General features: G+C 53.3%; 1 protein-coding gene across 1 annotated transcript; it reads left to right on the forward strand.

Moving 5' to 3' along the window:
• On the forward strand, positions 1 to 26972 carry LOC308070329 (BPI fold-containing family B member 4-like). The gene is made up of 12 exons (XM_080404056.1): positions 1 to 169; positions 822 to 882; positions 1455 to 1515; positions 2070 to 2161; positions 2485 to 2697; positions 2925 to 2978; positions 3493 to 3663; positions 3839 to 3906; positions 4050 to 4092; positions 4739 to 4802; positions 5229 to 5305; positions 5430 to 26972. The coding sequence occupies exons 1-12, from the start codon at positions 87 to 89 to the stop codon at positions 5451 to 5453; spliced, it is 1011 nt and encodes a 336-aa protein (XP_080260182.1). The 5' UTR covers positions 1 to 86; the 3' UTR covers positions 5454 to 26972.
• Positions 26973 to 27010: the final 38 nt, after the last annotated feature.

Raw genomic sequence — 27010 nt, forward strand, 5'->3', positions numbered from 1 at the left:
GCCATTGTTGCTTCCCCTTGCACAGCCTCCTGGGTTTGCTCGACATCGCGGTGGAAGTGAACATCACATCAAGGGTCAGACTAACCATGGACGGCACAGGCTACCCCAAACTGGTGACAGAAAGATGCAATACCCTCCTCGGTGGCATTAAAGTCAGACTTCTGAGAGGGTGAGTGATGGAGGTGTCCTCCTGTGCTGGTGTGAGCCACCTCACCATTGGGCTTTGCCGGCCCCAGCCCACACCCACAGAATGACAGACACACAAGGGCATTTCCCCTCAGTCCCGTGGGTGACAGCGACACTGTCAGCTGCCATCCCTGCAGGTGACAGTCGCCCACTGCCCGTGTCACCAGGCTGAGCAAAGGGCTGCTGGTGGTGGTGGTCCCTATGCACCCCTCATGCAGCGGCAACAAATGAATGAGTTGTCCCAGAGGGCTGCACAACCTCACAGCCGCCCCAGGGGACATTTCTGTCCCACGTGCCACATTCATGGGTCATTTTAACTGACATTGCAAGGGGTCTTCCCAGACTAAGCACTTGGTATGTAAATCATACAAAGCATTTGGGCTGAGGTTGTTTCTGCTCATTTAAGGAGACTATACACTAGTAGATAAAAGGCAGCAATAAATTTGCCACTGGCTATTTTGGGATGCAAATTACACTTATCTCACGCAAAATCCAAGCGTGCACAATTCACTTGGCTGCTGCAATTGCCTTACTCCAGGAGGTCTGTGCTCTGCGCTATTCACAGGGAATTGTTTAACAAGACCCATTTACTTTGCAGCAAGTTTTTTTGATGGTGCTCCTTTATTTCTCCACAGCCTGCTCCCAGTTGTGGATAATTTATTGGCAAGTGTCCTGAACAGACTTCTTCCTAACCTGGTAAGTCAGGAAAAACCTCCACCCCAGAAAGGAGTGAGTCTGAAAAGCTGTGGTGCAGCTCCCCGCAGCATTGCTCTTGTCCCAGTGTGGGAGCATGGCCACTGTCCCAGGGCTGCTGCATCCACCCACCTGCCTAGTGGTCTGGGATTAGTGGGGAACACGTGCCATGTCTCTGTCTGGTTGGGAGAAGCTGCTCCCTCCTTCCAAATGCAAGGTTGGTGAGCCCAGCAAGTCTGCCCAAGTGCCTGGAAGTTTCTAGTGATGTCCTGGACTGTGCTACGGGCTAATTGAATCTCTCCTCCCTCCTGAAAGCCCCAGGGTCTCTCTGGCCATCTCACTGGCTCCTGGGACCCAGTCCTAACCCCACTTCCTTGATGAAGGGCAGGGGTGCCCAGGGCCAGATCCAGAGCTGATGCAGCCTCAGAAGCACTGCAGAGTCACTGGTGGGGACTGCCATCCTACACGCCTGGTGCTCCTGCACCCAAGGAGAAGGTGGCAGAGCTGAGCTGGGCTGTGTGTTGTTGTCTGGCTCCAAACGCTGGTTACTCACCATCCCTGCCCAACTCTTGCAGCTTTGTCCGGTGGTCGACATCGCCCTGGGACTCGTCAATGACCAACTGGGTCTCGTGAACTGTAAGTACATGGTGGGTCCCACACCTTGCCCTGCCTTGCCCCTTGTGCCACCTCTGCTCTGGCTGCATGAGGACTGTGATGCTTTTCCCTCAGCTTCTGCACCCCCAGGTGAGAAAAGCAAACCCCTCACAGACCCCAGGTCTGCCCCGTGCCAGGAGCAGGGACCCCCAGCAGCTCCTTGCCGAGACCCCATCACCCCCAGGCAGTGGTCAGAGAGCAGTGCCCCAGCACGCTGTGGGATACACTCTCCTCCCCATATCTCCCCTTTCCCTGCCTCTGATCATGGACAGAAGGACCGCCAGGTCCATAAAGGTGGCACTGACGGGGGCTATGAGCTGTCCCCTCCATTTGCAGCACCGGCACACACTGCTCGTTAGGGAAGTGCCATCTCCTGCAGCGTTACCACAGAGCACTCGGAGCTGGGGCCAAGTGGCCGCCCTGAGTCCACTTGCAAGCCAGGGCTCTTCTGGAGGAAAAAATGCTGCCAGGCAGGGGTGGGGGTATTTGCATCTGAGCCCAACAGGGAATCACTGACTCCCTTCTTCTCCCCCCAGCACTGGTGCCCCTGGGTTTGGTGGGCAGTATCCAGTACACCGTGTCCAGTCTTCCCCTGGTAACCGGCCAGTTCCTTGAGGTAGACTTGAACGTAAGTCCTGGACCTTCTCCTTCCATTTATGTACAAGGGTTGGGATATTTCACTTGGGTTTGGGAAGGTCTCCTTGGGCCACACACACCTGAGCAGTGAGCTCCGAGAGATTCCAGCTTGGTGCCCTGTTCTTGCTGCTGCTGCCGTCATGGGAGAGTGCGGCAGGGTTTGCATTTTGTGAACTTTTGGAGAAGGAAGTGTCACGGGTCCTGACTTGGCATGGTCGTGCATACAATGATTTCACACCAAAGGAAAATGAAGTTAACCGTAAAGGCAAATATTGCATATGTTTTGGCCTGTGCTTCCTTTCCCTGTAACTGCAGACCGTCGTGGGGCAAGTGGCAGGAGGTCTGGTGGACTACCCACTAGGAAAGCCAGAAGCTGTCCCTGCAGCAGCACGGGTCCCCATGCCCGCCCTGCCACCGATGGCAGACTCCAGCTCCTCCCAGCTGGGCCTCTCTGTGAACGTCCTCAGCTCAGTGCTGTCCACCCTGCAGAAGGAGGGTGCCCTGGACCTGGACATCTCCACCGGCATGGTGAGCAGGGAGCACTGCCTCGCTTGGCTTGGAAAGGAGTTGGGGCCGTCAGCCGGGTGGCGTGCAGGCTGGTCCTACCGAGTGATGCTTTAGCACCTCCGTACCAGTTATCTTAGACAAAAAATGCAAGTGAGAGACACTATGGTAAAAGCCTCATTACCGGTGAAAGCAGACCCTGGTGAGCACCCTCACACATACGTGCAGCGTTTATCTCTTCTCTGCCACAGTTTCCTGAGCTCCCGCCACTCACAACGTCGATGCTTGGAGCCCTGGTTCCTGCGGTGAGTCCTGGTTCCCCCTTGCACTGCAAGTAACCTGGTAAGAGGAGCAGCATCCAGAGGCGGGGCGGGGGTGTCTCCCTGTCCCTTCCTCCTCAGAGGCACCATTCCAGATGTCCCATAGAGATGAACGAGACCTGACTTTGGTTCAAAACTGGAAACCACAGCAGGCCAGAGCCCAGGTTGTCGCTGTCTTCTGTAGCAATTTCAGGTCACAGATGAGCCTTGCAGCTGCCCTGTCTGCCTGCATGCAGGGCTCTCCGTGCTCCTCCAGCTGGGCGAGATGCTCTCCGTAGGGCTCAGGGCATCCGTGGCGCTGGGCTCACAGTTAGCTCAACTTTGCTTCAGCCGGCTGAGATGCAGACTTGTCAGACTGGAGCAATTCAGGATCGAATCTGCCCCCTGAGAACAGCACTGTGCAAATGCTGCCAGCGTAGGCAGTCTGCTCTGTGGTTCCTGGTCACAGCACTGTTTGTGCTCCTGCCAGCAGAGACTTTCCATTTCTGGATGTTGACAGGTTTTCAAGGCATACCCTGAGTCACATGAATTGCTGCTGAAAATTGCAGTCCCTGAAGCACCAGTAGTGACCTTAATGAAAAATAAAGGCATGATCCAGCTCATGGCTACAGCAGAAGTGATGGTGATCCACTCAGACAACATCCAGAAGTCTCTCTGCCTTCTGAATATTGTATGTATGAAGGAAGAACCCATACAGATATTCCTCCTGCAGTTTCCCCCTCCCCGTATGGCACGTGTGGGGGTGCCAGTTGATGGGACCTGCGCCCAATGTGACATGGCCAGGCTGCAGACAGGGCATGGGCTGGAGGAGCCACCTCTGCCCTGCCCTTTCTGTTTGGCTGCAGGATGCCTCCTTGCTGGCCCAGTTTTCAGTTGAGGACAACAAACTGAAGATCGGCATCAACCTGGAGAAGTAGGACATTGGTCTTTATCTGGGGGGTGGCTGGGGAGGTCATGGATGTGGGACTTCCTGGGCTGCACAACGGCGAGGGCATTACAGCACTGGTTCATCAGAGGCCCTGCTTGGATTTTACTCACTTCTGCTTCCTCCTACAGGACTGATCTCTCCTTGGCATCTTCATCCATCAGTGGTTTTGATGTAAGAATACGAGCAGCCTCAGCAACACGTGAAATCCATTGCAGAAAGCAAAGCACTGACAGATATTGGCTCAGGAGAAATAAGGGCCAGTTACATTCTAAGGGTTGTGTCATACTTTGAATAACACCTTTCTTTCACCTCTGGGGAAGGATTTCTTTTCATGGATAATCCATGAGTGATTTTCAGAAAAAATCCTCCCTGAGAGGGAGAAGTTTTGGGTCCCTGGTGAACCACAGGGCATCCTGCGCATACCCACAACATCCCCTGGGGATGTGCCGGGGGAGGCTCCTTCCCGTGCCTCACAGGGGATGATGGCAAAAGTCAGGAGGAATCCTGGGCTCCCCTGTGGCAGGATACCTTCAGATAGAGCACATCTGGTCTCCAGAGGTGATTACTACAGGCAACTTCAATGCCAGCAGGAAGGGGCCTGGGGAATGGCTTTATTTTGGGACTAAAAATTGGCCACAGAATGCTGTGAAACTGGGAGTTTGCATTAGATGGGTGAGGAGCTGGAACACCGAGGGTTTAGGTTGAGTTTAGCTGGTGTGAGCAGAGCAACCCCAGGTGCCCGAGGGCAGGGTGAGGCTGGGCCAACCACGGGACCAGGACCAGCGATGGCACTGAGTGACCCCTCTCCCTGTCACAGGTCTCGCTCCTGGAGGGGCTCGTTGGCCAGATTTTAGATGTTGCCTTCCTGCCTGCAACAAACAGTAAGGAAGCTCTTACGCCTCGTCCACATATTCGTTTGTGCTAGACTGTGCTCTCAACACTGAGTTTATGCAGGTGTAGCTCACCTCGCCCTAAGAAATGGGAGCCAGCGGGACCGACCTGCACTGACAGTGGGGGGGGCTTATTTCGGGTGGTGGGGCTTTGCCAGGAGGTGAACCCACACATCAGGAGCAGTGCCCCTCTGCAGGGCTGCTCGCTGCCTGCCGCTTTGCTGGCAGCAGCAAATGACAATGTGTTTTGCTGACCCACTCAGTCCGATGACACAAAGCCTTTCTGGAGAGCCTTGCACTGGCGGAGGGAGGGGTTTGCACACAGAGAGGATGGAGCTGGGGATCGAGCCCCAGCCAGAAGCTTGGCAGTGATTCCCCCTCCTGTGGCACTGAGCTGGGCTGGTTTGTGACCCGCAGGTGTGCTGGGAGCAGGGGTTCCCCTCCCCAGGCTGCTCAACATCGACTTCACCAACGCAGACATTGACATCATCCAAGTAAGTGCTTCAGTTGTGTCCTGATGTTCCCCCAACGGCACCTCAGCTCCACTCCGGAGCAAAGACAGTGCCTGTCGCTTGCAGGGAGGATGGTTAGAGGGAAGTAACCCCTTTGCTTCCCCAGGATCTCATTGTGCTGTCGGCGTGAGCCAGGGACAGTGGCCTGGGAAGGGACCCCTGCCTTCCCCGTCCGCCCGCGGAGGGATGGGAACCCAGCCTGCTTGAAGGATCCCCGCTGCATCTCTCTGTACCTAACACAGCAAAACAGCAGCTTGGTCTTCTCCATGCAAATGTTGCATCCCACCTACATTGCCTGGAACAGAAACAACACAAATGTTTTTTGCCTCTGAACGTTGTGTTTTGAACTCTTTTGTGGATGCTTAGAAGGATGTGGGTGTATTTCACATTCTCATGCTCAGGTTTGATAAAGTCCAGCCCTCTCTGCAGGTACAGCAGGTGCTTGAGCCTGCAGGGGTGGCTGGCTCCGGTGAAGCCCAGGGGCTCAGGACAGACCCCACTGTGCAGGTGACCCCAGCCGTGGTGGGCAGGAGGGCTGCAGCCCCCTGCCTGGATGCCCAGCCCTGGCCATGTGCACGCAACACCCAGCTCAGGGTGTGCAGAGACCTGTCTGCCAGCAAATGCTACCTGTCGGCCTCTTCTTGGGGCCTGGACACAAAGTTATGGGTGCCTCTTGGTCATCTTGAGGACCCCTCACACCATCACCTGCCCTTGGCTTTACTGGGGCTTTGTCCTGGCAGTGTTCGGGGGCTCAGGGGTGATTCACCCATCGATGCCTGTGAACTCCGCATGCACCACATGGTGTGTTTGTGCATCGGCTCTTTCCTGCAATTCAGCTGCCTGCTGAAGCGGTGAAGCCTTTGCTGATGTAAAGCTCTGAAGCCGCCTATTGCTCCTGGGGTGAAAGAGAAGGCTGGGACGGCTGTAATGTTGCCACCTTTGAGACTTGTCCTGCCCCTATCCAGTCCAAATCCACCCTGAAAACCACCTAAAACCTCAGACTTGGGTTTTTCTGTCATCTTTCATGTTCCTTTTCCCTTCCCCTCTGTATCTATTTCCCCATTTTCTTTTATTTGTTGTCTCTCAAGCCTCCTTTATACTGTCAAGATCTCTCTTGGAGGCACAAGCCATCTCCTGCTTACCTCTGGGTGACAGGCAGTTTTTGCAGTGCAGCTGGTGTACCGTAAATCCACACACTCTTTAGTTTGCGATAACTTTCTTTTTTAATCAACCTTGTGCTGTTTCTGTACATAATTAGCTCATTGGGAGGTAACTGCTCACCTCTCACTGCCCTCAGACTCTCATGCTCTGCTGAATGTGATGGAGCATCCCCTGGAGCAGAGCTTCCCCAAACCATCCCTGGGACCCCCTGCTCAGCCAGAGACCTGGGAGCATCCCCAGCCCCTGCCACATCCCTCTGCACCCCGCTGAGGTTGTCTCCAGGAACCACGGTGCTCAGGGATGCTCTGTGGTCTGCATGCCCTATGGAAATTCAGAGGTGTGGGGAGAACAAGGGATCACGGATTTCCACCTCTCTGCCTTGGCAGTGAGGGCTGCCGGGGGCCGGCCACTACTGCTGCTGTAGCTGCGAGTGGTACCTGCTGCTGTCTGCAAAGCACAGCACCATCCTGCACCACAGCTGCGGTTCTGGTGGCTGCCCTTGTGGTGGGGTCTGCACCTTGCAGAGGGCTCAGGGGCGCGGGGAGGATTTGCAGCTGGGGGCTCTTGGGTGCCAGCACCCTCCTGCTCTGCTCTGAGCTGCTTTGGGAGAGCAAAACGAGAGAGACACTGAGCAGCTGTGAGCAACAACCTGTGCCACGGCCTGTGTCCCTGTCACGGCCATGGCCAGTCACATTGGGCCACGTGCAAGGAGCCACATGGCGCTGGGCTGATCCAGAGCATCCCTTGCCCAGGGACGTGAGCTCCTGCCCCAGCACCCAGGGGCTGCCTTGCTGGACCCCCAGTCCTGGCACAGCTGCCCCAGGCATGCACTGTCTTGAAAGTCAAAGGGGGCAGGAGGGGACAAGCCCTGGGGAGCGGGGGTGCAACATGTCCTGGCCCAGCAGGAGAGCTGGTGGGCACCTAGCACCAGGGGAAGGGGCGTGCAGCCAGGCTTGCTGGGTGCTGCTGGCCATGGTCCAGCACTGCTACGTGAAGGATTTGGGGTCAGGCTGGTGCAAGGCTCACACTCCACAGCCAGTGACGAGGAACTAACTCTGCTTCATCTTTCCCTGGACTTTCCTTGTTCCTGCAATTCGGGTATATAAGAGCTGCTGCTGTCAGTCACCACTGAGAGGCCGTGGGCAGCTGCACCGCAACATCAAAGGGCTCCAGGTAAGTGGCATTAAGGTACCGTGGCCACCAAGCTCCTGCTCCCATTAGATGACCTACAGCAAAGTGTAACTCAGCTTTAAAAGCAAGAATTTTAATGATGTTTTCCTTTGATTTCTGTAGCAGCATTTAATCATTTATGAAAATTAATTTTTAAAGCTAGTGGAGCTCTTGCTTGTCAAATCCCATGTTTATTTTTGTTGTTGTTAGGTTTGTTATAATGACTAAGCTAGAGGAATTGACTAGGATTCTTTTCATGGTCTTGGTGACCAGAATTCAGAACAATTTTCAGCTTGTCAGATCTCATCCCAGCTGGTATAAAATAAACGTTTATCTGCAAAGCCACACATGCATTTTGCATGTGCAAGATGTTGAGCTCACTTAAATGCATGTGACCAAGAAGGTAGCAACCCAATAGATATTGTTAATAACTGCATAGATAGTTGTCTGCTTTGTCACGCATTCTCTCTAAAAGCTCTTCTAAAAGACCTGCCAACCATTTTGGTATCCTTTTACAATGCTACACACGTCTTGCAGAGACCCTCCAACAAATCCTACTGATTTTATTTGACATGATTTTCAATAGGAGCTGCTCAAGCCTCTATCTTTCTCTCCTGTTCAATAATCACAGCTACAGGAGCTGTGCATCATTACATGCTGATCAAAGGGAAAATGTAAAAGACAGTCTAGTGAATTAAAGTCTAATTTAATTGTGCCAAGAACTGTCATAGAGGGATTTTTTTAAAGTATCTGGAACAGATAAAGAAGTTGTTCCATCTGACCTAAATAATATTATTTCTCAGTGCTGAACCCCTGTAATCTGCAGCCTGTACGTTGTTTTTCTTGGGAGAAAAACAGAAAAAAAAAAGGTGGAGTGTCCAGCCAGGGACATGGGCTGTGCAGGCAGGCACTCCCTTAAACCAAGACCTATGGTAGTGCTTCAGCCTCTTTTCACTCATTTGCAAACACCTTTCTGTGCATAGACAAACACTCCACAGCACTGGTTGCAACCTCAAGAAGTCCAGCTCATGTGGGAGCATAAGGTCCTTGAAAGTGTTTTCTATTGAGTAGGGGCAGTTCAAACACAGGGCAAATGGGCTCTTTTCATAGCCTGAATGGAGCAAGATGCGAAAAACAAACAACCTGCCCATGGAAAACTGAGTGTGATTTTGGCTGGGCTTTGAGCTTTAATAACACAAGGCATTCTTCATAATGGGAAGAAGGGCTTGACTTTGACACATGCCAATTCTTATCCAGCTGTGCCTCTTAGAGCATTCTTCTTTCAGGGCCATTTTGGAGGAGTTGGAAGCCATCTGTGTCTCAGTACAAGGTCCTCCTGCCTCACCTCCATCCCTCTTGCTCTCTTTAAAATGGCATTTTCTCCCTCCAGCCTTCCCTGCGATGTCAGGCACCCAGCTCTGCAGCGTGGTAGGCCAGCTGGGCATGGAGCCATCAGTGACTCAAGCAGCACATCCCCATGCTTCAGTTGCTCCCTGATAACCAGAAGCAGTTTGACCTTTCTGAGTGGGAAAAAGGTGCTGCGGGTCTGGGGTGGTCCCCTGGCACTGGGGGACAGTGCCTGGGGGCTGTATGTCCAGGGGCGACCTGTCCCACCACCCCAAGGTGGCGCATGTGAAGGATGGAAAGCTGGACTGGTTCCCAAGCTACCAATTCCCATGTGGTGAGACTGGTGTTTGGGCTGATGTGGGTCTCTCCACAGGTGCCAGGTCAGAAGATGCTGCTCTTCTTGTATCTCATCCTTCTTGGGGGCCTCCTTTCCCCCTCCCAGGGCTTCCTTAACCTGGACAGTGTCCTCGGGCTGAGCCCAGCACAACCCAAAAAAGGTGAGCTTGGAGGTTTTCCGTGTTTCCCAGGGGAGTGTCATGGCACAGGCAGCCATGTGCCCATCTCAGTCCCAGTGTGTCCTGTGCCACGTCGGGCTCATGAGGCATCCTTCTGCTCATCAGGGACCTGCCTCCTGGCAGGCTCGGCTCCATGGAGAGCCCAGCTTTGCGCAAGGGTCCTCAAAGGTCCCCGTGAGACCTCATGAGCAGGTCAGCCGAACGTAGCTGAACCAACCTCTCTTGCCAATGAAATCTTTCCAACAGTGGAAGTCTGATTAGTAACTTGGTTCAGGTCTGCTTGGAACTGGTCTTCTCGGCAGTGAAGGTCTCACTGGTGGAAAGGGAGGACTGCTTGGGACAGGCCTTCTTGGTGAAGGTGGGCTACTTGGCACCGGCCTCCTTGGCAGAGAAAGTCCAAGTGGAAAAGAAAGTGGAGGCTCCCTTGGTGCAGAAAATGCATCCAGCAGCTCTGGGGTCCTTGGCACAGGCCTTCTAGGTGAGGAAGGCCTGCTTGGCATGGGTGTGCTTGGGAGAGGAGGGCTTCTGGGAAGTGAAAGCAGGAACAGTAATGGAGTTGTGACTGTTGCAGGAGGACAACCTGGCAGCAGCGGTCTGCTTGGAACAGGCATCCTTGGTGGGGAAGGTCTTGGCGCAGGCATCCTTGGAGGGGAAGGTCTTGGCAGTGGTCTCCTTGGCAATAAAAGCCTTCTTGGAGAGAAAGGTCTGCTTGGCACAGGGCTGCTTGGAAATGGAGGTGTCCTAGGCAATGGAAGTCTACTTGGTCTCGATGGTGTGCTGGGTGGTGGAGGACTGCTGGGTGAAGGAGGACTGCTGGGTGGTGGAGGACTTCTGAGCGAAGGAGGACTGCTGGGTGGTGGAGGACTGCTGGGCAACGGACTCCCTCACAAGTCAACAGGCCTCACCTGGTAAGTCTGAGCAGAAGCACAGCGGTGGTGCTCACTGCAGGGTAACAATGCCCAGAGGATGGGCTCCCCCAAAGGGGTGCTCCAGGGGATCAGAGCCTCCCTGTTATACAAACCACCAGTCCTGGGGTCGCAGCTCACGTGAAGAGCTGCAACAGGGGAAATTCCAGCCAGAGACGGGAAAAGTTTTCCCCATGGGAGTGATGTGACACTGACATGGCACCCCAGGTGGTGGGGGAATCTCCACCCTTGGAGATGGTCAAGACTCAGTGGGACACAGCCCTGAGCAACCTCAGCCTGCTTTGAAGTTGGCTTTTCTTGGAGCAGAGGTTGACCCTTCCCCACCTTCACTTTTACCTGGGAGTACCCACATAGGTAACAGGTCAAATGATGAACAGGAAGAGATGGGACTGTAGGCTCTGCTCCTGCTGATCTTGTAATTCAAGGTGGGTTTGCTTCGATGTTGACCCCCAGGTGGAAGATGCTGAACCTTGAGAACATCCGGATGTCGTGGAAGGTCCTTCATGGACGCGAGCTGGTGCTGAACCTGTACTCGAAGCTGGTGCTTCGGTTGCCAGGGTGAGTAGGGCTGGTGAGCGAGACAGCAGCATCAGGCCATGGGGGCCTGAGGGTACTGGGGAAGACAGGACATTCCCAGATCCTGGAGAAACATTCGCAAGCGCTGAGCAAGCAGCTGGTGAGCAAGATCTGCACTGTGCTGCTGCCTCTCCCTGGGGACATTTCCAGCTGTTCTCATTCCAAAGGCATGATCTCAGTCTGTGGTAGCCAGCAGAGGCAGTGACCCTCCTGTGGACATGGTGTTGGAAGCAAAGTGCCGAGAAGGCTCCATGCTCCTTCATGTCAACTTGTCATTCCTCCCCTGAAGTCAGAACTGGCCTGGAAAACCCTCTGTGCCTGTTTGCACCCTGGGACTTCAGTGGTCCGCTAACAATATCAGGAGCCTGACACAAGTCCTGAGACTAAAACTTTGTCCTGGTTGAGCCCAAGCTTGCGACTTGGCCACCGATACCACTCGTTTGTGCTGCTTTGGTTTCCTCCATGACCCTCCAAGCTACTTCCTTATTTTTCAGGATTTTTCATTTTCTGAGTGGATCCTCGGTAGAAACAAACATCACCACGCACATGGTGCTGATGCAAGACACCCCCGGTGACCTCAAGTTAGTGATGAAAGATTGCAGCAACCTGCTCGGGGGCTTCAGTGTCAACCTGCGGAAGGGGTGAGTGCAGGAGCGTCTACCACCACTGGGCTCACCTCGCCTTCCGAGCAGCTGCTCACGCAGAAGCCCCGAGGTGGTTTGCAATGACAGATCCATCACATGCAGGAGCTGAGCCTGGGCTCACCTGGGCTCACCTGGGCTCAGCTGTGGCCCCCGCGTGGGGCTGCGTTTTGCGCTGCAGACAGGTTTCTGCCCCCTGCGCTGCCCAGCCGGGCTCTGGGTTCCAGGCTTGAGACCACCCAGCACTTCACAGGCAAGGTTAATTCAGTGAAAATCTCTGAGGCAAACGGCAGCTCCATTATCCCGGCATGAGGGATTTTCTCATAGGAAAGCCGATTTTTGTTTGTTTGTTTGTTTTTGAGAAACCTGCAAGGGGATGGGGTATTTATATGTGCACGGGGAAACGGTTAATGTAACAGGTGGGACAAGCCGTGGGTCAGCTCTTTGTGTGTCTACGGTGGGGCAAAATTTCCATCTTGGATCTGGGCACAGATTTACACCTTAACAATCAGAGTTTGAGAACCAGGTAAGAGTCCTGAGCGTCTATAATTCCTGCTAAAGCCTGGGGGAGCTGTGAGCTTGCAGCATCTTTTAACCTCAGCTATAAGAGAAGACAATGGGCTCATCTTGGGCACTCACGGTGTTGCAGACCAGCAGAGGCGTTCAGGTTTGTCTTGATGCTGAGCCCTGGGTTTTGACAACTTCCCTGGTAATTTTTGTTCCAGCTTCTTCACCAACCTGGTGAGCAGATTGCTGAACTCTTCTCTTAAGTCTCTCGTGCCTGCGCTGGTGAGTGCCTGAAAGTCCTTTGCTGTAAGAAGCTGCATTTCAGCTGACATTAGTGCTCTTGCCATGACTGCCTCAGCAGATTTACGCACATGTACATATATATATATATGTGCATGCACAGACACACGCCCACGTCCCATAAGAGAATTCGGCAAACTTCCTTGATCTTTCTTACAGTCAGGATTTATTTGTTAGAAGTAATTCAAATTCCATCATGCAATGTTATGGGATAATTTGTGACCAATTGCTTTCTCAAACACCTTCTGGTACCGCCACGGTGCAGTAAGCAGAAGTGACAGCCTCACTTAGAGAAAAGGTGCTTGTTAGAAAATCTTTTATTCTGTTAAATAGAACCTGTGCCATTTTGAGAAGAGGGCTGAACAAATTATATTGCTCTCTTTCCATGGAGGAAACTATGTTCTAGGAGCTGATTGTTCCAGCTTGATTTAGAGTCACTGAAACACAAACGATGTTAGGGAAACATGTTGCTACACCCACAATATTCTCACCAAGATTGTGCCACTTGTTACTGTTGCAGCTTTGCCCATTAGTGAATATTTGGGTCAGCATCATCAATATTAAGCTACAATTCCTCAACCGTAAGTCATTACATTTTCTTTTCTATGTTAATTTTTGCAGTGATACTTGAATTTTGTGTGTCTAGCTATCTTAACAGGCTGTGGGTGTCCTCAGGAGAGCTGGAGTCATGGGAGAAGGGGAGCAAGAGCAGCTCCGCTTGGCCGGCAAAGCTGCTGTGGGGGGCACAGTCCTGGCTCACCCTCTTGCTGCCTGACATCACGAAAGCATCACGATCCTGCTGTTCCCACGGTTGTTTTTCTAACTGGGGCCAAATCCAGGCTGCTGCCAAGAGAGGCGGCTCTGCTGGGACCCACCAGCTTGCAGCCCCACAGAACTGGGGGCGTTCCCCTCTCAGGGGGAAGTCCCTCCCCAGCTGTGCTTACTTCAAGTCCCACACAGATGTAATTGCTGCTTCTTTGCAAGGAGTGTTGTCCCCATTTACCCAAAACATTTCCCGTATGATGCGACGTGCACCAGTTGGCTCCAGGACAGCAGCTTTCATGGGAGCCCTCGAGCCCTGGGAGGGGTGGGACCTGCAGGAGGGACGAGGGGTTTTTCCTGCTCTGGTGCTGGGGACGTGGCCGGGCAGGGGCTATGCCCGCCCAGCTTCCGCCAGATGCTCCACTTGCCAGCGCGGCTCTGGGTAGGCAGAGTGCTCCAGTAGCCAGCTCTGCCCAGCCCTGATGGCCTCCCCCTCTCCCCAGGTGTCATCTCCTTTGGGCTCCTTGGGAAAATCCACTCTGCCCTCTCCAGTCTGCCACTGGTGACCGGGCAGTTCGTCGAGCTGGATTTACAGGTACGGCCACGTCCCATCCCTGGTCCCCCAGCACTGCCTGCCTTCCTACCTGCTGCTGTCTCCACAGTCACGTGCCTTAAACACCTTATTTTTTGCAGAATTCCTTGTTCCCAAATGCCTTCATCAAGTGGCTCCTCCAGAGTAAGTCCAGCCCTGATGCCACGATGGGGATCCCCACTGGTGTCTGTGAGCCAGAAAGGGGCAGCAGGCATGGCAGCGGGGCTGCTCGGGGGGATGCAGCCCTGGTGCAGGTAGTGGCCAAGAGTAGGGAGGGGGTCCCCATTTGGGGTGCAGCCAGTGCCATGGGGTGCTGATGCAGCTCAGAGCAGCCCCACAAAGCATTTCACCCCACATGGCTCAGTGGTGCTGTGGGGCAGTCAGGGTCCCTGGTCCTTGGAGACATCCCCCAGCTCAGGTACGGGCAGGTTTACCCCTAAGCAGTGGCTGCACTTGGTGGCTCCAGGCATACGGTAGCAAGACAAAGTCTGTGCGCTCCTACTTACGCCCTGCACAGCCCTGGAAAAGTCACTTCACCTCTCATAAAAGGATTTAATAATATTTACTTAATAGAAGTGAATAATGGTCCTCAGGATGCTGTGAGGATTAATTAGTATTTGCAGAGGTGATTGGGAGAGCTTTCAGCTTCATATGCAAGCAAAGTTAATATATAGCGGAGGGAAGGAAGAGCTGGAAGCCGTCCCAGCTTCCCCAGAGGTGTATTCCTCAGGGCACTAAATCACCTCTGCCCATAAAGCTGGGGCTCTCAGGCTGCCGGCACGTCGGGCACTGCGGAGCCTGGCCCCATGGGAGGGGGCTGCTGGGGCTCAGAGGGGCCGGGGCTGGGGTGCACTGACCTGGTCCCTCTTCCCCAGTCGCAGGCATCGACCCCGGGAGCACTGCATAGCCGTGGGGCCGGCAGCGCCGTGGGGTAAGGATGATTTGCTGGCTGGGAATCTGGCTTAGAGCTCTGCTGCCAGATGTGCCGGTGCCAGTGCCTGGGCTGGGCTGGGTAAGATGAGCCCACTAGGGCTGACCCTGCTGCCTGGTAGCGGGATGTGATGGGGGGAGCACGGAGCTGCCACTCCAGGCTCCCGCGCTGCCCAAAACTTCAGCTCCGGCCTCCCCCCAGGTGCCCCCGCAGGTGATTTCCACCATTTTGCCCTGACAAAAAGGAGCGAGGGGAGGAAGATGACTCAATACACAGACAACAGACGTGAAAATGGAGAAACCTATCCAAGAAAATACACTAAATACACTATTTCTTCTGCATTGTATTTCAGCCTTATCAGACTTTGGTGTCTCTGTCCAGCCCAGGGTTAGCTGTGCCAGTGGTTAACCACACCGATGGTTAGCAGCACCAATGGTTACCCATGCTGGTGGCTAGCTGTGCCAGTGGTTAGCCATGCTGATGGTTAGCCATGTCAATGGTTAGCCATGCTGGTGGTTAGCCATGCTGGTGGTTAGCCATGTCAATGGTTAGCCATGCTGGTGGTTAGCCATGCCGACGGTTAGCCATGTCAATGGTTAGCCATGTCAATGGTTAGCCATGCTGGTGGTTAGCCATGCCGACGGTTAGCCATGCTGATGCTTAGCCATGCTGGTGGTTAGCCATGCTGGTGGTTAGCCTGCCGATGGTTACCTGTGCCAACAGTTAGCCGTGCTGCTGGCCCTGCTGGCAGTGGAGCCAGAGGCAGGAGCCCCAAGTGATGCCCACATGCCCTCCCGGCTGCCATGGCCATGCGTGGCTCGTGGTGGCAGTCAGTGACAAAGGCACTGCCCTGGCCCTCCCATCCTTCCTCACACACCCGCGTGCTGCCCGGAGCGGGGCTGTGCTTTGGGCCAGGTAATTGCTTGGCACAGAGGACACTTTCCTGGTGCTGGACCAAGGCAGCCCAGCTGGTGGCAGCGATTTGGCCCCCCACGCAGCTGCCCCTTGGGAATTCTGTAAGTTTGCACCAACAGCACCAAATTCCTCTCAAGGGAAGAGAGAAAAGGGACAAATGCTGATGAAATTAAATGCCGTGTCTTTGCTCTTCTTCTACTTCTTGATTAGTTTACCATTTCAAAAGCAAATTTTGCTGTTTCCAGTGATTTCATACTGTTAAAAAGAAAGCAAAAAAGGCCTACAGTCTAATCCAGACGCATACTTAGCTTATTTGTTCCCCAACAGTTGTGCTTTGAACTGATCAGAGTAAATGCTATCCTGTCTTGTAATCTCCAAGTGGATTTGGATGTGTTGCATTGTGGGTGAGGTGGATTCACATCCCTTCTGTTACTCCTTACAATAAAAAGGACTTTTCTTCATCTGCATTCAGCACATGATTTGGTTTCTTTCCAAACTGCCGAAGGATTTTTGCATTTGCAAGGATTTTGTTATTTATCTCCCCAATCAGCTACAGGAGTAACTCACATGCAAAGAATATTTAATAGATAGGTCTGCTGGAAAGGTGGGGAGCCATGATGAGCTGTGGCCCCGGAGCAGAGCCTAAGCCCTGCCAGACCTGTGCCTCTCTCACAATTTAAAGTACCTACAGAAATGTGGTCAACACGAGAAATAAATATTCCCTTCGTTTGTATTTATGCAGATTTATTCTGCCCTTGTCCCTGAGCTGCTGGTTCTTTTATTCTCTGTTCCTGCTTCCTGCTTGTTGCCAGCAAGCTGGGAGCTGTTTGACATGAACAAACACGTCCCTCGCGCCCACCCAGGGCAGCCCCCCCAGGCTGGGGCCAGGACCCCTGGGACCCTGGGGGTGAGCAAGCGGCGATGGAGGCGCAGGAGGAGCTCACTCCAGCCATGGCGGCTGGCTGGCTGTGCACCACCTCCAAATGCGTCCTGGGGTCGGCCGTGCCGCAGCCCCCGCTCCCTGCACAGGAGAGCTGCTGGGGCCAGTGCCAGAGCCCTGAGCCCTGCAGCCTCCAAAGCCACCAGCACGGTACCACATGCCGCCAGCCGCTTCCCAGCACTCACGTTGGCTTTGCTGGGCATCCCTGCTGGAGTGCACCAGCACCCTCCTCTGCCTCTGCCCATCATGGGCCCCTCCACTCCCAGGGCCCCAGGCAGGGGTCCCGCAGGTGCAGGGGAGACCCAACAGGTTTGCAGCCAGGGCTCCCAGGGCCAGGGCTCCTGCTCATGTCCCAGTGCCTGGGCCAGAGGACGGTACCTGCTTCTCACCTGACATTTATACACAGCTTTGCAGTTTGTCTTTCCAGCCGGTGTCTGCGGCTGGCAGCAGTTGGCAGCATCCGTGCCACCACACGGCCAGATGCCCCAGCCCCGGCTGCAGGCACCGCCTGCTCCTAATGAGCTACCTTCAGAAGGAAAGGTGAAGAGAAGCAGAACGGCTCAAGATGTTGGGAAGTGAGGAACGGTGGTAGCCAGCTGGTAGCCAGAAAAAGCAGCACATGCAGCTGTGGTGCCAGCTCAGGGTGAGTATTTCCAGCACAGACCCCAGCCCACACCACCGTTCCTTGGCTGTGGCTCATCCCCTACCTGTGCCCCGGGCTGGCTTCTTGTCCCCAAAGCACTGATCTGATCCCATCGGATGCAGGGCTGCTGAAGAGCCACCGGCTGGCACGTCTCTGGCCCCTGCAGCTGGCATTAGTGGTGTTCCAAAACTTCAAACCTGAACTGATTTTGACAGAAAATGTTTTTGTTTTTTTTATTAATTTGGCTCTGTGCAGAAACCACAGCTCTGCCAAGCAGCAGCAGCTCTGGGGAGGAAAGGCTCAACTGAGTGAAGAGCTCCTGGTGCAGTCGATCCAAAAATCAAATTCCCCGTAGAACTATTTCAATTGTGAGCAAAAGCTGTCAGTTTTCTCTCTTTTTTTTTTTTCTCATGAAAGAACAAAATTTCCATTGTGGAAAGACCATTTTCCTGTAGCCTAACCTACAGCTCCTGCACATGTGGCTGAACATTCAGGAGTCTAAATGTTCCTCTAAACACCTCAGAGTCTCCTGCTGCCCTTTTCTCAAGTTGATGGGGTAACCGAGGTGCCCGGGGACTCTAACCCAGCCTCTCCTGCTGCTCCTCACTCCTTTTACCTGGCTGCTGCAGCCTGCGAGTGAGCGGTGCCCCTAGCAGCCTGACCTTGGTGGAGGGCCCGATGCCACCCCTACCCTGCCAATTAAACACAGAGATAACGATGCTATCGAGACGTGGTCATTAGGCACCGCTGGGCTGCAGCTGGTGCATCCCTCCTGCCTCTTGTGCTGGCTGCAATAAACACCGATGTGCTGAGTGCTCCAGGAAACTGAACTTTAAGCCAACGAGCTGTGTGTGCTCTGCGGCACAGAGACGATGAGCAGACGGCTGGGTGTCCTTTGATGGCCGCGGCAGAGCTGTGAGGGGAAGGACAAGGACTGATGGCATTGCCTTGGCCCAAGCTGTTTAATACGTAACACCTCGTTGGGCACGTTCGGTTTCCAATTCCTAAGGAAACAGAAGGAGCAGGATAAAAAAAGTGCCAAATCCCAACCCAGGCTCACTGGCTGTGAATAATTGCAAAAAGACAGGTGTAAAGGTTTCCTTATTAATCCTAGAACCAAAATGCCAAGAAACCCAATCCTTCCAGCTGGCATGGTGCCACCAGGATGGTTCCCACCTCTGCTTTTGCAGAGCAAGGAGGTGGGCAGCCATTGGCCACCATGAGCCCTGCGGAGCCAGCAGCAGTACCTGCCTTGCCAGCCCGCACCAGTTTGCCGTACCAGTATTGATGTGAAATGGTGCCACGGGGAACATCCCTGCCACTGGCACTGCCTGGCCCTGGTGTGCGAGTGTGGGCAACTCCAGGACAGCTCAGACCCCTGCGAGCCCCCCCAGCAAGGCCCCCAAGGTGGTTTTGTGCAGGATTTCCCCAGCTGGTGCCCAGGGGTGTCACTGAGGGTGAGGGGGACCCAGATCCCCCCCCAGCAGCTGGGATGTGTGTGTGGAGGGGACACTGCACGGACAGTGCGTGGTGCCTGGCCGAGCATGGCTCTGAGTGCTGCCAGCTCCCCCCGCGCCGTGTTTGCCTTCGTGGGGTTTGCTCTGCCAGCGCGCCATCCCGCTCTCCTCTGGCCCTGTTTGCACAACAGAAAAGCAGGAGGCTGGGGTTGCTGCGTCAGGGTTTACTTTGGCTCATCTCAATGCAAAACCGAAGCCCTGACAGCAAACAGCACCCTCGGCTTTTCCTGAGGCGCTGCTTTCCTCTTTCGTAAGCTGTTGTACAAGAGCGCCCAGCCCTATCCCAGCCCAACACGGGTGGGACAGCAGCAGGGGCAGGTCTGAGCCTCTCCCAGGATTTTCCACCCAACAAGGGGAGCAAAGAGCCCGGGGAGGGTGGGGAGAAGCCCATCACCTGTGGCCAGGGCCGGGAAGGTGCTTGGCGAGGAGGAACACTGGGGAAGCCAGCTGCCCAGCTGCTGGGGTTTGGTTTGTCCCCCGAGCCCCGGGGCATCTTCCTGCTGCCCACAGGATCCCGGGTCTGTGCCAGCAGGTACCGCTCCTTGCTCCCAGCAGGACTGTGCATGGAGTGGGGAACATTTTCCCACCAACAGTAAAAGGGTTTTTCAAAATGGCGTTTTGGTAAGAAATCATGGGAAGAATCTTTTTTTTTTAAATGCCAGAACATTTCCCTTCTTTGAAGCAAAACTATTTTTTGAAATACCTACTGTTTCGTTCTGATAGCTTCAAAGAAAGCCTCCTACTATTCTTTTTTAAACTTCCTGTAATTAAATAACTGAAAGATGACATTAAAAAAGAAAGAGGAAGCAAGTTAAAAGATGAGGCTAAATAATCCAAAGAGAATGAAGTATCTTCTTTAGGCTCAAACCCCCTCTATCAACTTGACCAAAGTGAACCTTGTTTTTGCTTCTGTGCTTCAGCCATTACCCTTGGCATCTTCATGGATGCAGAAAGGGGAGGAGGACAATTCTGTCTGGCTTTTCATTTTCACAGCAGTGCGCTGAATATTAATCAGCCTAAACCCAGTGCTGTAGGCACTGCTGCAAATTACCCATTCTGCAGTTGGTTGTAGTTTGCTGTGTAATTTTTGCATGCAAGCCAACAGCAGGGGCTGGGCAAGCTAATTCTCCTCTGTGACCTGACTTTGCAGATAGCAGACACACCATGAACAGGAGCATCCCTGAAGCACCCTGATAGCTCTATTAGAAGTGCCACTGTACATCAGGCTGTTGTCATAGCAGGGTTTCCTTTCAAGGAATTGGAACCTTTTTCCTCCTCGTTAATGCAAGAAGTACAGTTAGGGAAATGAGGTTTGTTCGTACATTAATCGCTTCCCCACACGGCCAACCCAGCCCCACTTCCCACTCCTGCCCTGCCTTGCCCCATGTAAGCAGTGCCTGAAAATGAAGCCCAGTGAATGCATTTTCCTGGTCTTAAGGAGACGTTGGAGATTTGAGTGTTTTCAGCACTGATGGGCTTTGCTTTTGACACTGCTGAAGATACAAAAAGAAAACCCCTGAAGCCGAGGGAAGCCAGCCAGGCCAGCAGCCCTGCCTGTCCCCGCGCTTCTGCAGCAGCTCCCGCCAGCCCAACCACTGGGGAAGGCAGGGGCCCCCTTGCAATAACATGAAATAATTTCCTTTTGCTTCCAGTTTCCTAGAGGAAGTTCTGCTAATAGGGATGAGAAGAGGCACACGAAGCCCTGCAGCCAGCACGCTGCAACGTTCCACGCACACGGATCCCCACGCGTGGCGCTGGGACCGAGGGTCCTGCTGCCAGGGCAGGAGGGCGCAGCTTTGGCCACGCTCTGATCTCCTCTCTGCGGGTCAGCAGCAGATGTCAGCTCAGCCAAATTACCGTGTGCAGTGCTGCACTCCCTGCCTTCTCCCCAGTGGAAAACAAGTTCCCGAATTTCCCTGTTGGCAGTGGTATTTGCAGGGCAAAAGAGAAGCTGTGGTATCTCCTGCACAGCAAATGTAGCCAGGCCAGAAGGGGCCTGAGTGCTCCCCACAACACAGGGGGAGGCGTGGGGTGAGGGCGGGGCTCTGCACGGGGCGGCTGTGCTCCTGCTGCGTGCTGTGCACAGCTAAGGGCGGCCGCCCCCCGCTGAGGCCAGCTCAGCTCTCTGAACACTGGCATTCTAGGCAAAAATGCTGGTTTGAATCCTACTTTGTTGTTTGATCTTGTGAGATCTCCAGGTAAAACATCAACATTCCTGTTAATGTCCACGCTGACCACTGAATTGTGGATCATGAGCTCGGCCCGCGTTCCCATGGTTTGCTGCTGCTCCAGCTCTCCCGGTGTCCCAGTGCCACCCTGCCCGGTCCCATCCCCGCTCGTGTGGCAGAGCAGCCCAGGGTACCGCTGCGAGGATGTCCCAAATGTGCAGCACGTCCCTGGGACGTAACCCAGACGAGATTTCTGAGTGGGAAGGAGGATGTAAGGGGATTGTATGGGGAATGGGAGCTGAGGGGTGCCCCGAGCCCTGGGGCTATTGCCAACGGGCCGGAGACAGTGCCTGGGCACAGGAGCGGGCAGGCGGGGGCTGGAGGGGAGGGAGCCTGCAGGAGGGGCACAGAAAGTCATCCTCTCTTTTTCCTGGAAAGTCCAATACAAATGAGTGGCAGCACCTTTGCCCCACAGAAGGCATTTTAATTACTCTGTTGACTTGTGCTCTTGAGAGCACCTGGTGCGGCACAGCCAGCCTGGGGTTAGAGGGATGCAGCGAGGGAGCGCGGGGCCAACCTTGCCAGCCCCATTGCAGCCCCATCCATCACCCTACCCTGCACATGCAGCCTGGGCCACTCCCCGCATGCCTCTCACTGGCATCTGGCCATCCTCACATCGCTGATCTGTGCCTGACTATGAAATAGCTCATGCAGCAGGGGAAAAAAAAATACTTGAAAAAATATCTGGAAGATATAGAGCCATTAATGAAAAACATCAGAAAATAGATATCAAGTAATGACACCACAATGAGAGCTTATTAATAGGAAAGTCTAAAGATAAAACTAATTTAAACCTGATGAGACAGGACATCTCATCTTCAGGAGAACGAGAAGTCAATAGTTAGCTGTCAGTAAAGGAAATAAATTGCTCACAAGGGAGGAGGGAAAGCTGCAGGACTCACAAGCCCCAGAGCACAGCAGCTACTGTGACAGGCTTGTGAGATACACTCGGAATTCACAAACCCCTGAAAAATGGGAGATGCCAGTCACCATCAGCGCCGCTGCCATTGACATGCAGCGCACAGCCCAGTGGCGCTCCAGGGAGGCGCATTGCTATGGGGAGGGTCTGGGGGCAGATGGAAATGCCAACCCCAGTGCTGCCAGCGGGAGGGGGTTCTGGGTGGGCTGCAGAGCAGCGTGAGGCTGGCCCGGGGAGGGGACATCCATGGGGGGAAGGCAAGCAGGGCCCGGCAGTTGCCTGGTGGAGAGCCTGGTGCATTTCCAGCACAGCAGAGAGCTCGGCATCAGCTGCGAAGGAGCCCTTAGGGGCTGTCGTAACCTTCCAGCTGGAACCTGACCACAGCCAGTTCCAGAAAGGAGTGAACTAAAGCTATAACTGACTTTAGCAATGGGAAAAAAAAAAAAGTTCTTTATGTTGCATTAAATCCCTAAGCTTTATGCAAAGAGCTGGCTTCAGCAATGATGATGACAATCTACAGAAGGAAACCTCCATGGACCCCAGCCCACAGCAGTAGTGGTGGAGGAGGAGGCAGCGGCCTGGGGGAAAATGGCTGGCAAGTACATGAAGCCTGCCGGCTGAAGCGAAAACCCACGAGAAGAGGGCAGGAAAGCATCTCAGCCCCGGTGCATCGCTCCGAGGCAGCACCTCTCATCACCTGCCACCACTTCAGCAGAGCTGAGGTCTTCAGCTGACCTGAAGCAAACTGTGCTTACAAGCTGCCGTCAGGGAAACCGTCCATCTTTCCTTCCAGCTTCACTGATATGCAGAGGGAAAACAGATTGCAGACCACTGGGGGTTCTGGGGAAGGATGCGACGCTGCAGCCAGCTCTGGCACTGGGAAAAGCCCAAGTGCCCTGCCTTAGAGAGTCTTGGAGAAGGAGGCAAGGCTGGTGAGGCGTAGCGTCTATAACAGTGGGCGCCTGCTTTGAGACTGTCCTCAGGCCAACAACCGGCAGCGATGACCTGGTGAGTGCTGGCCGAGAGTGCCCACTGCCACCTGTCCCTCCTCCTGTAGGCACAGCCCAGACCTGAGGACAAGCAGGTTTGTTCTTCAGGGCTGTGTGATGGGGACCTAGAGAACAAACAGGCTCTTGTTCCCTCTGACAGCAGCCTTTCTACCATGTGGAGCTACTTCTGTGTTCACAGAGATGTCCAGCCTCACCCAATGCACATGCAAGCAGACAAGGAAAGCGTGCAGGCTGCATGTTATGAAATCCCAGAGTCAGGAGATGCCTCGGAGCACAGCTAGCACTTGAAATTAAATGTCATCCCAGTACCTTAGGCCTGAGCTCAGACAACCCAGCTGCCAAATGCCTTGTTAGGTGTTTGCCCATGGGTGTAACTGGGCCACTACAGGCTGCCTAGAGGCAAAAAAAAAGTTTGTGTGTTGTCCAGAGTGACCCTGGGAGAACTGTCTGGGAAGGAGGGAGCTGCTGGAGTGGTGAGGCTGGGCAGGGCTCTGCTCTCCCCAGGACTGGCCGAGCCTTCAAGATGTTGATGTAACCACAGTTCAGCCCACCCAGCACAGGAGACAGGACACCGCATAAATCCCGATGCTCTGCAGCAGTGGGACAGGCTGGAGGGGCCAAGGCACCTCCTGGCTCACGCAAGAGGCTGCGTGACGGCAGAGCACGGGCGCTGCCATTACCAGTTTGGTAGAATTGTGCCCCGAGTTGCTGCATAGCACCAAGATCTGACACCACCTACAAGCCTGGCCCCATCCTGCTGTAAATCAGGGGGACTTAAGGGAGTCAGAGAGGTGCGAAGGAGAACAGGTCCCCAGCGCTGCTTAGCTCTGACAGCAGCGGCTGCGCTCGGAGACTCCGCTTTAATAAGTGACAAGATTAAAACAAACCGAGCAGCGATGTTGCAGGGTGGGGGCTGCAGAGCCCGGCAGTGCTGTCCAGCACCTGCGGCAGGAACGCTTGCTGTCGCTGCAGCCCAGCCACCCTGGGCATGGAGGACAGCACAGACCTGTTGTCAGCACCAAACCCCAGTTTTTACCACTATGCATTGGTAAGGCTGGACCGGGCCAGCGCCCCCGGGCACAGGTACCCACACGGCTGCAGCAGTGACCCCCTGGGGAGGGCTCCCAGGCAGTGCCACAGCCGAGGGCTGTTTTGTGTCTCATTTACGCACCTGACTGAAGTCCCCAGAGGCTGGCACAGGCTGGAGGCTGCCACCTTGTTTCTGAGCAAAGGGAGTTTAATCTGTTTTCCAGCAGGCTGGTTTGTTGGCCAATGGGCTGTCACCGTCCCCTGCAGTGCCCCCGCCACCCAGCCCTGCAGACAGCAAGCGAGGGTTGACTGCAGGCTCCTAATGAGCCTAGTCTCGTTTTGCAGGTAGCAAGAGTGGCTCTTGGGCTCCTCATTTTTATGCTTATGCTCTTCATATACATGCATTTCACATACATCCCATTAATCTCTGGGCTCTCACCTGAAGATCTGCCTCAGCAAAGGACTTGAACATAGATGGCTGCTGTGACTTTTTCTGTACCTTTTCCAGGGTGTCCCCTGAACACAGCATTTTGTGGGAATGGGTCAGGGCAGGATTGGTCTTCTTTATATATATCTGTATCTATATCTATATATAAGAAGACCAAAAGGTGGTTGGTCTCCTTATACTGGGAATATAAACACGGAACCACAGGAATATAACGAGCAGAAAGAGCAAGCAGATAACCCCAAACCCATGTGAGTTAATAATTCCATTGCTCTGACATGCTTTTTTTTTTTTTGCTTGCTGAGGCTGGTGACTTCTAGTCTGGTGATGTTATTGCCAGCAGTTTCCATCCCAAGCAAGTGGATACAGGAAGGCTGAGTGCACAGGACACCACTAGGGCTGCACATTGAGGAGAGATTTAGTTATGGGTCTGACTTGAGAAAGATGCTGGAGTCATCCCTAAAAGAAAATTGCACCCAGCATCCAACTAGTAGTGTTTTACCTCTGAGGAACACCTCCCAGAAGTAAGTGGAGCATGGCAGGTGCAGATTGCAGCTCTTTTTCAAAAGAGGACGAGTAGAATCCAGCTTTCAAATTATAACAGGGCTGCTGCCTCCTGGGGCCCCTCAGGAACACACCAGAACTTGTTCCAAGAGTTTGGGATACTAGAGGTGAGGGCTGAGCTTCATTACAAAATGTGTCTCATGAGGACACTTACAAAATTGGTTGAAATTAAGGCTTGTAAACACTGCACTTTGGATAATAAAAATCTAGGAGGCCTCTTTACTGGTAACAAATCCCAGATAGTCATGTTCCTACCCAGCCTGAGTACAGATTCCTGGATCTGTGTTTCCCTACAGATCAGGGATACAGTGCATGCTTACATCAACCAGAATTTTGCTCTGGACCCACAGCTGCCTTACAGCAGCAATCCCAGCAAAACAAATCCCTTCCATCCCTGAGGTATGCCAAAATACCACAACACTTGAGCTCAGTGTGGGAGATGCGAAGTCCTGTGGCATTGGCAACTCTTGTCCCTGCTCAGGCTGGGAAAAGAAACGTGCAAGAACGAGCACAAGGCAGAATGAACACGAGACACAAGTTCAGCTTTCCCAACTGCCGAATTCAGGGAGCAAATCTTCTGACAAGCGATACAGAAACCACATCCCACATCTAGCCCCTAAGACAAAACCATTCCACCTCTAGCCCCTGAGACAAAAACATTCCTGCTTTCAGGCAGTGCCAAATGACTAACTCGGCCTCCAAGGTCACTGCAAGCACTTCCTAATGGATGCTTCGCTGCCTTAAAACTTCAGCCTTCATTCCCAAGGCCTATAAAAACTAAGGAGGCGAGGCAAATGGTAAGCACTATGGCTCCTTGGGGAGTCTGTGCAGTGAGCATTATCACCTTCTCATCAAAATGTAAAACCCAGCTCTCCTCCTCATTAGTCTCTTGCTCTTAAAATAATGATTGTAAAACGACTGCAGCTGGCCTCAAAGCTGGACGGAGTGGGGAGGGTGCAATGCGCTCTGCAGTTCTCACTTGCAATAGGTGTTTGCAGTGAAGTCAAAATAAGCACTGAAAGGTGGGTGTCAGCCCTCTTCTGGGGGTCCTGGCTTGGGCCACAGTCTCAAGATGCAATGGGAAACATGAGCAGCAAGAGACATTGCAGGGCAGTTAAATCTGGGCCACTCACCCAGATGTTTTAATTAGCAAGCACATGTTAGCTTCAACGCTTGTCACTTTTGAGGGATGATGCTTATACATCCTGCTGCTTCCTTCAGCATTTCAACCAGCTTCTCACTGCCTCTCGCTTAAAAACCCACTGGTCAAAGGCTTACACTCACTAAGCAGCAGAGAATTTGTGAATTTGGTTTGTGAATTTGGGCTTAAGATGCTTCCTCACTTGGTGGCAGGAGAGCAGGATGGCACTCTGTATTCCTTAGCACTTCAGAATCCACACTGACTAGCACCGATTGTGCAGATTCACTGCTATGAGAAGAGAATCAGCTCAGAAATAATAAGCAAAATGCATTTGTTTCTTAAACTAAGTTCCAATGAACATTCAGTGAACCATGATGGTTTTTTCGAAGAGATACAACTATATTGCAGAAAGAGCTGAGCAGGAGAGAAGGTTTTCTAGCAAAATCCTTTTGTGTTTATTTAAAAATTCTGCAAATTCATGTGGTGACTGCTCTACGACAAGTTGATCAGCTATTCCTTCAAAATTTGTCACTGGATAGATACTTTTACAATGACTTCTTTTAACAACGTTATTAACTGTATTAAAACCAGTGAATATTTCTCACATCTCCTAAGAGAGAGTTTCCTTACAAGTGCAGGTTACAGATATCTGTTTGTATTTAGCAGACCAGGCTGGAACATGACACAATGAAGCCAGGATTAGCTGCAGGCTGATAAAAACAAGGAACTGTAAGATGTGCTTAAATAACTTTTTGGCTGCTTAAATCAGCACAACCATTTCTCTCTGGTGAGCAAAGGGAAGGCCACCCACAGACATTTGGATTACAAAATTGCACCTAAAGTTTTAACAGGCTAGAGATCACCCTTGGCTGGCAGCCAGCCCTTACTATGCATCCCCTTAGGCGTGG

This window comes from Falco punctatus, assembly GCF_963210335.1.
Source record: "Falco punctatus genome assembly, chromosome: 10".
In the NCBI taxonomy this organism is placed as follows: Eukaryota; Metazoa; Chordata; class Aves; order Falconiformes; family Falconidae; genus Falco; species Falco punctatus.

Bases quoted from the DNA above. Each gene is read 5' to 3' on its own strand.
- LOC308070329 (XM_080404056.1), top strand. From the start codon at position 87: ATGGACGGCACAGGCTACCCCAAACTGGTGACAGAAAGATGCAATACC. The intron at 170-821 runs GTGAGTGATGGA...ATTTCTCCACAG, and splicing joins AAAGTCAGACTTCTGAGAGG to CCTGCTCCCAGTTGTGGATA. The intron at 4,093-4,738 runs GTAAGAATACGA...TCCCTGTCACAG, and splicing joins CATCCATCAGTGGTTTTGAT to GTCTCGCTCCTGGAGGGGCT.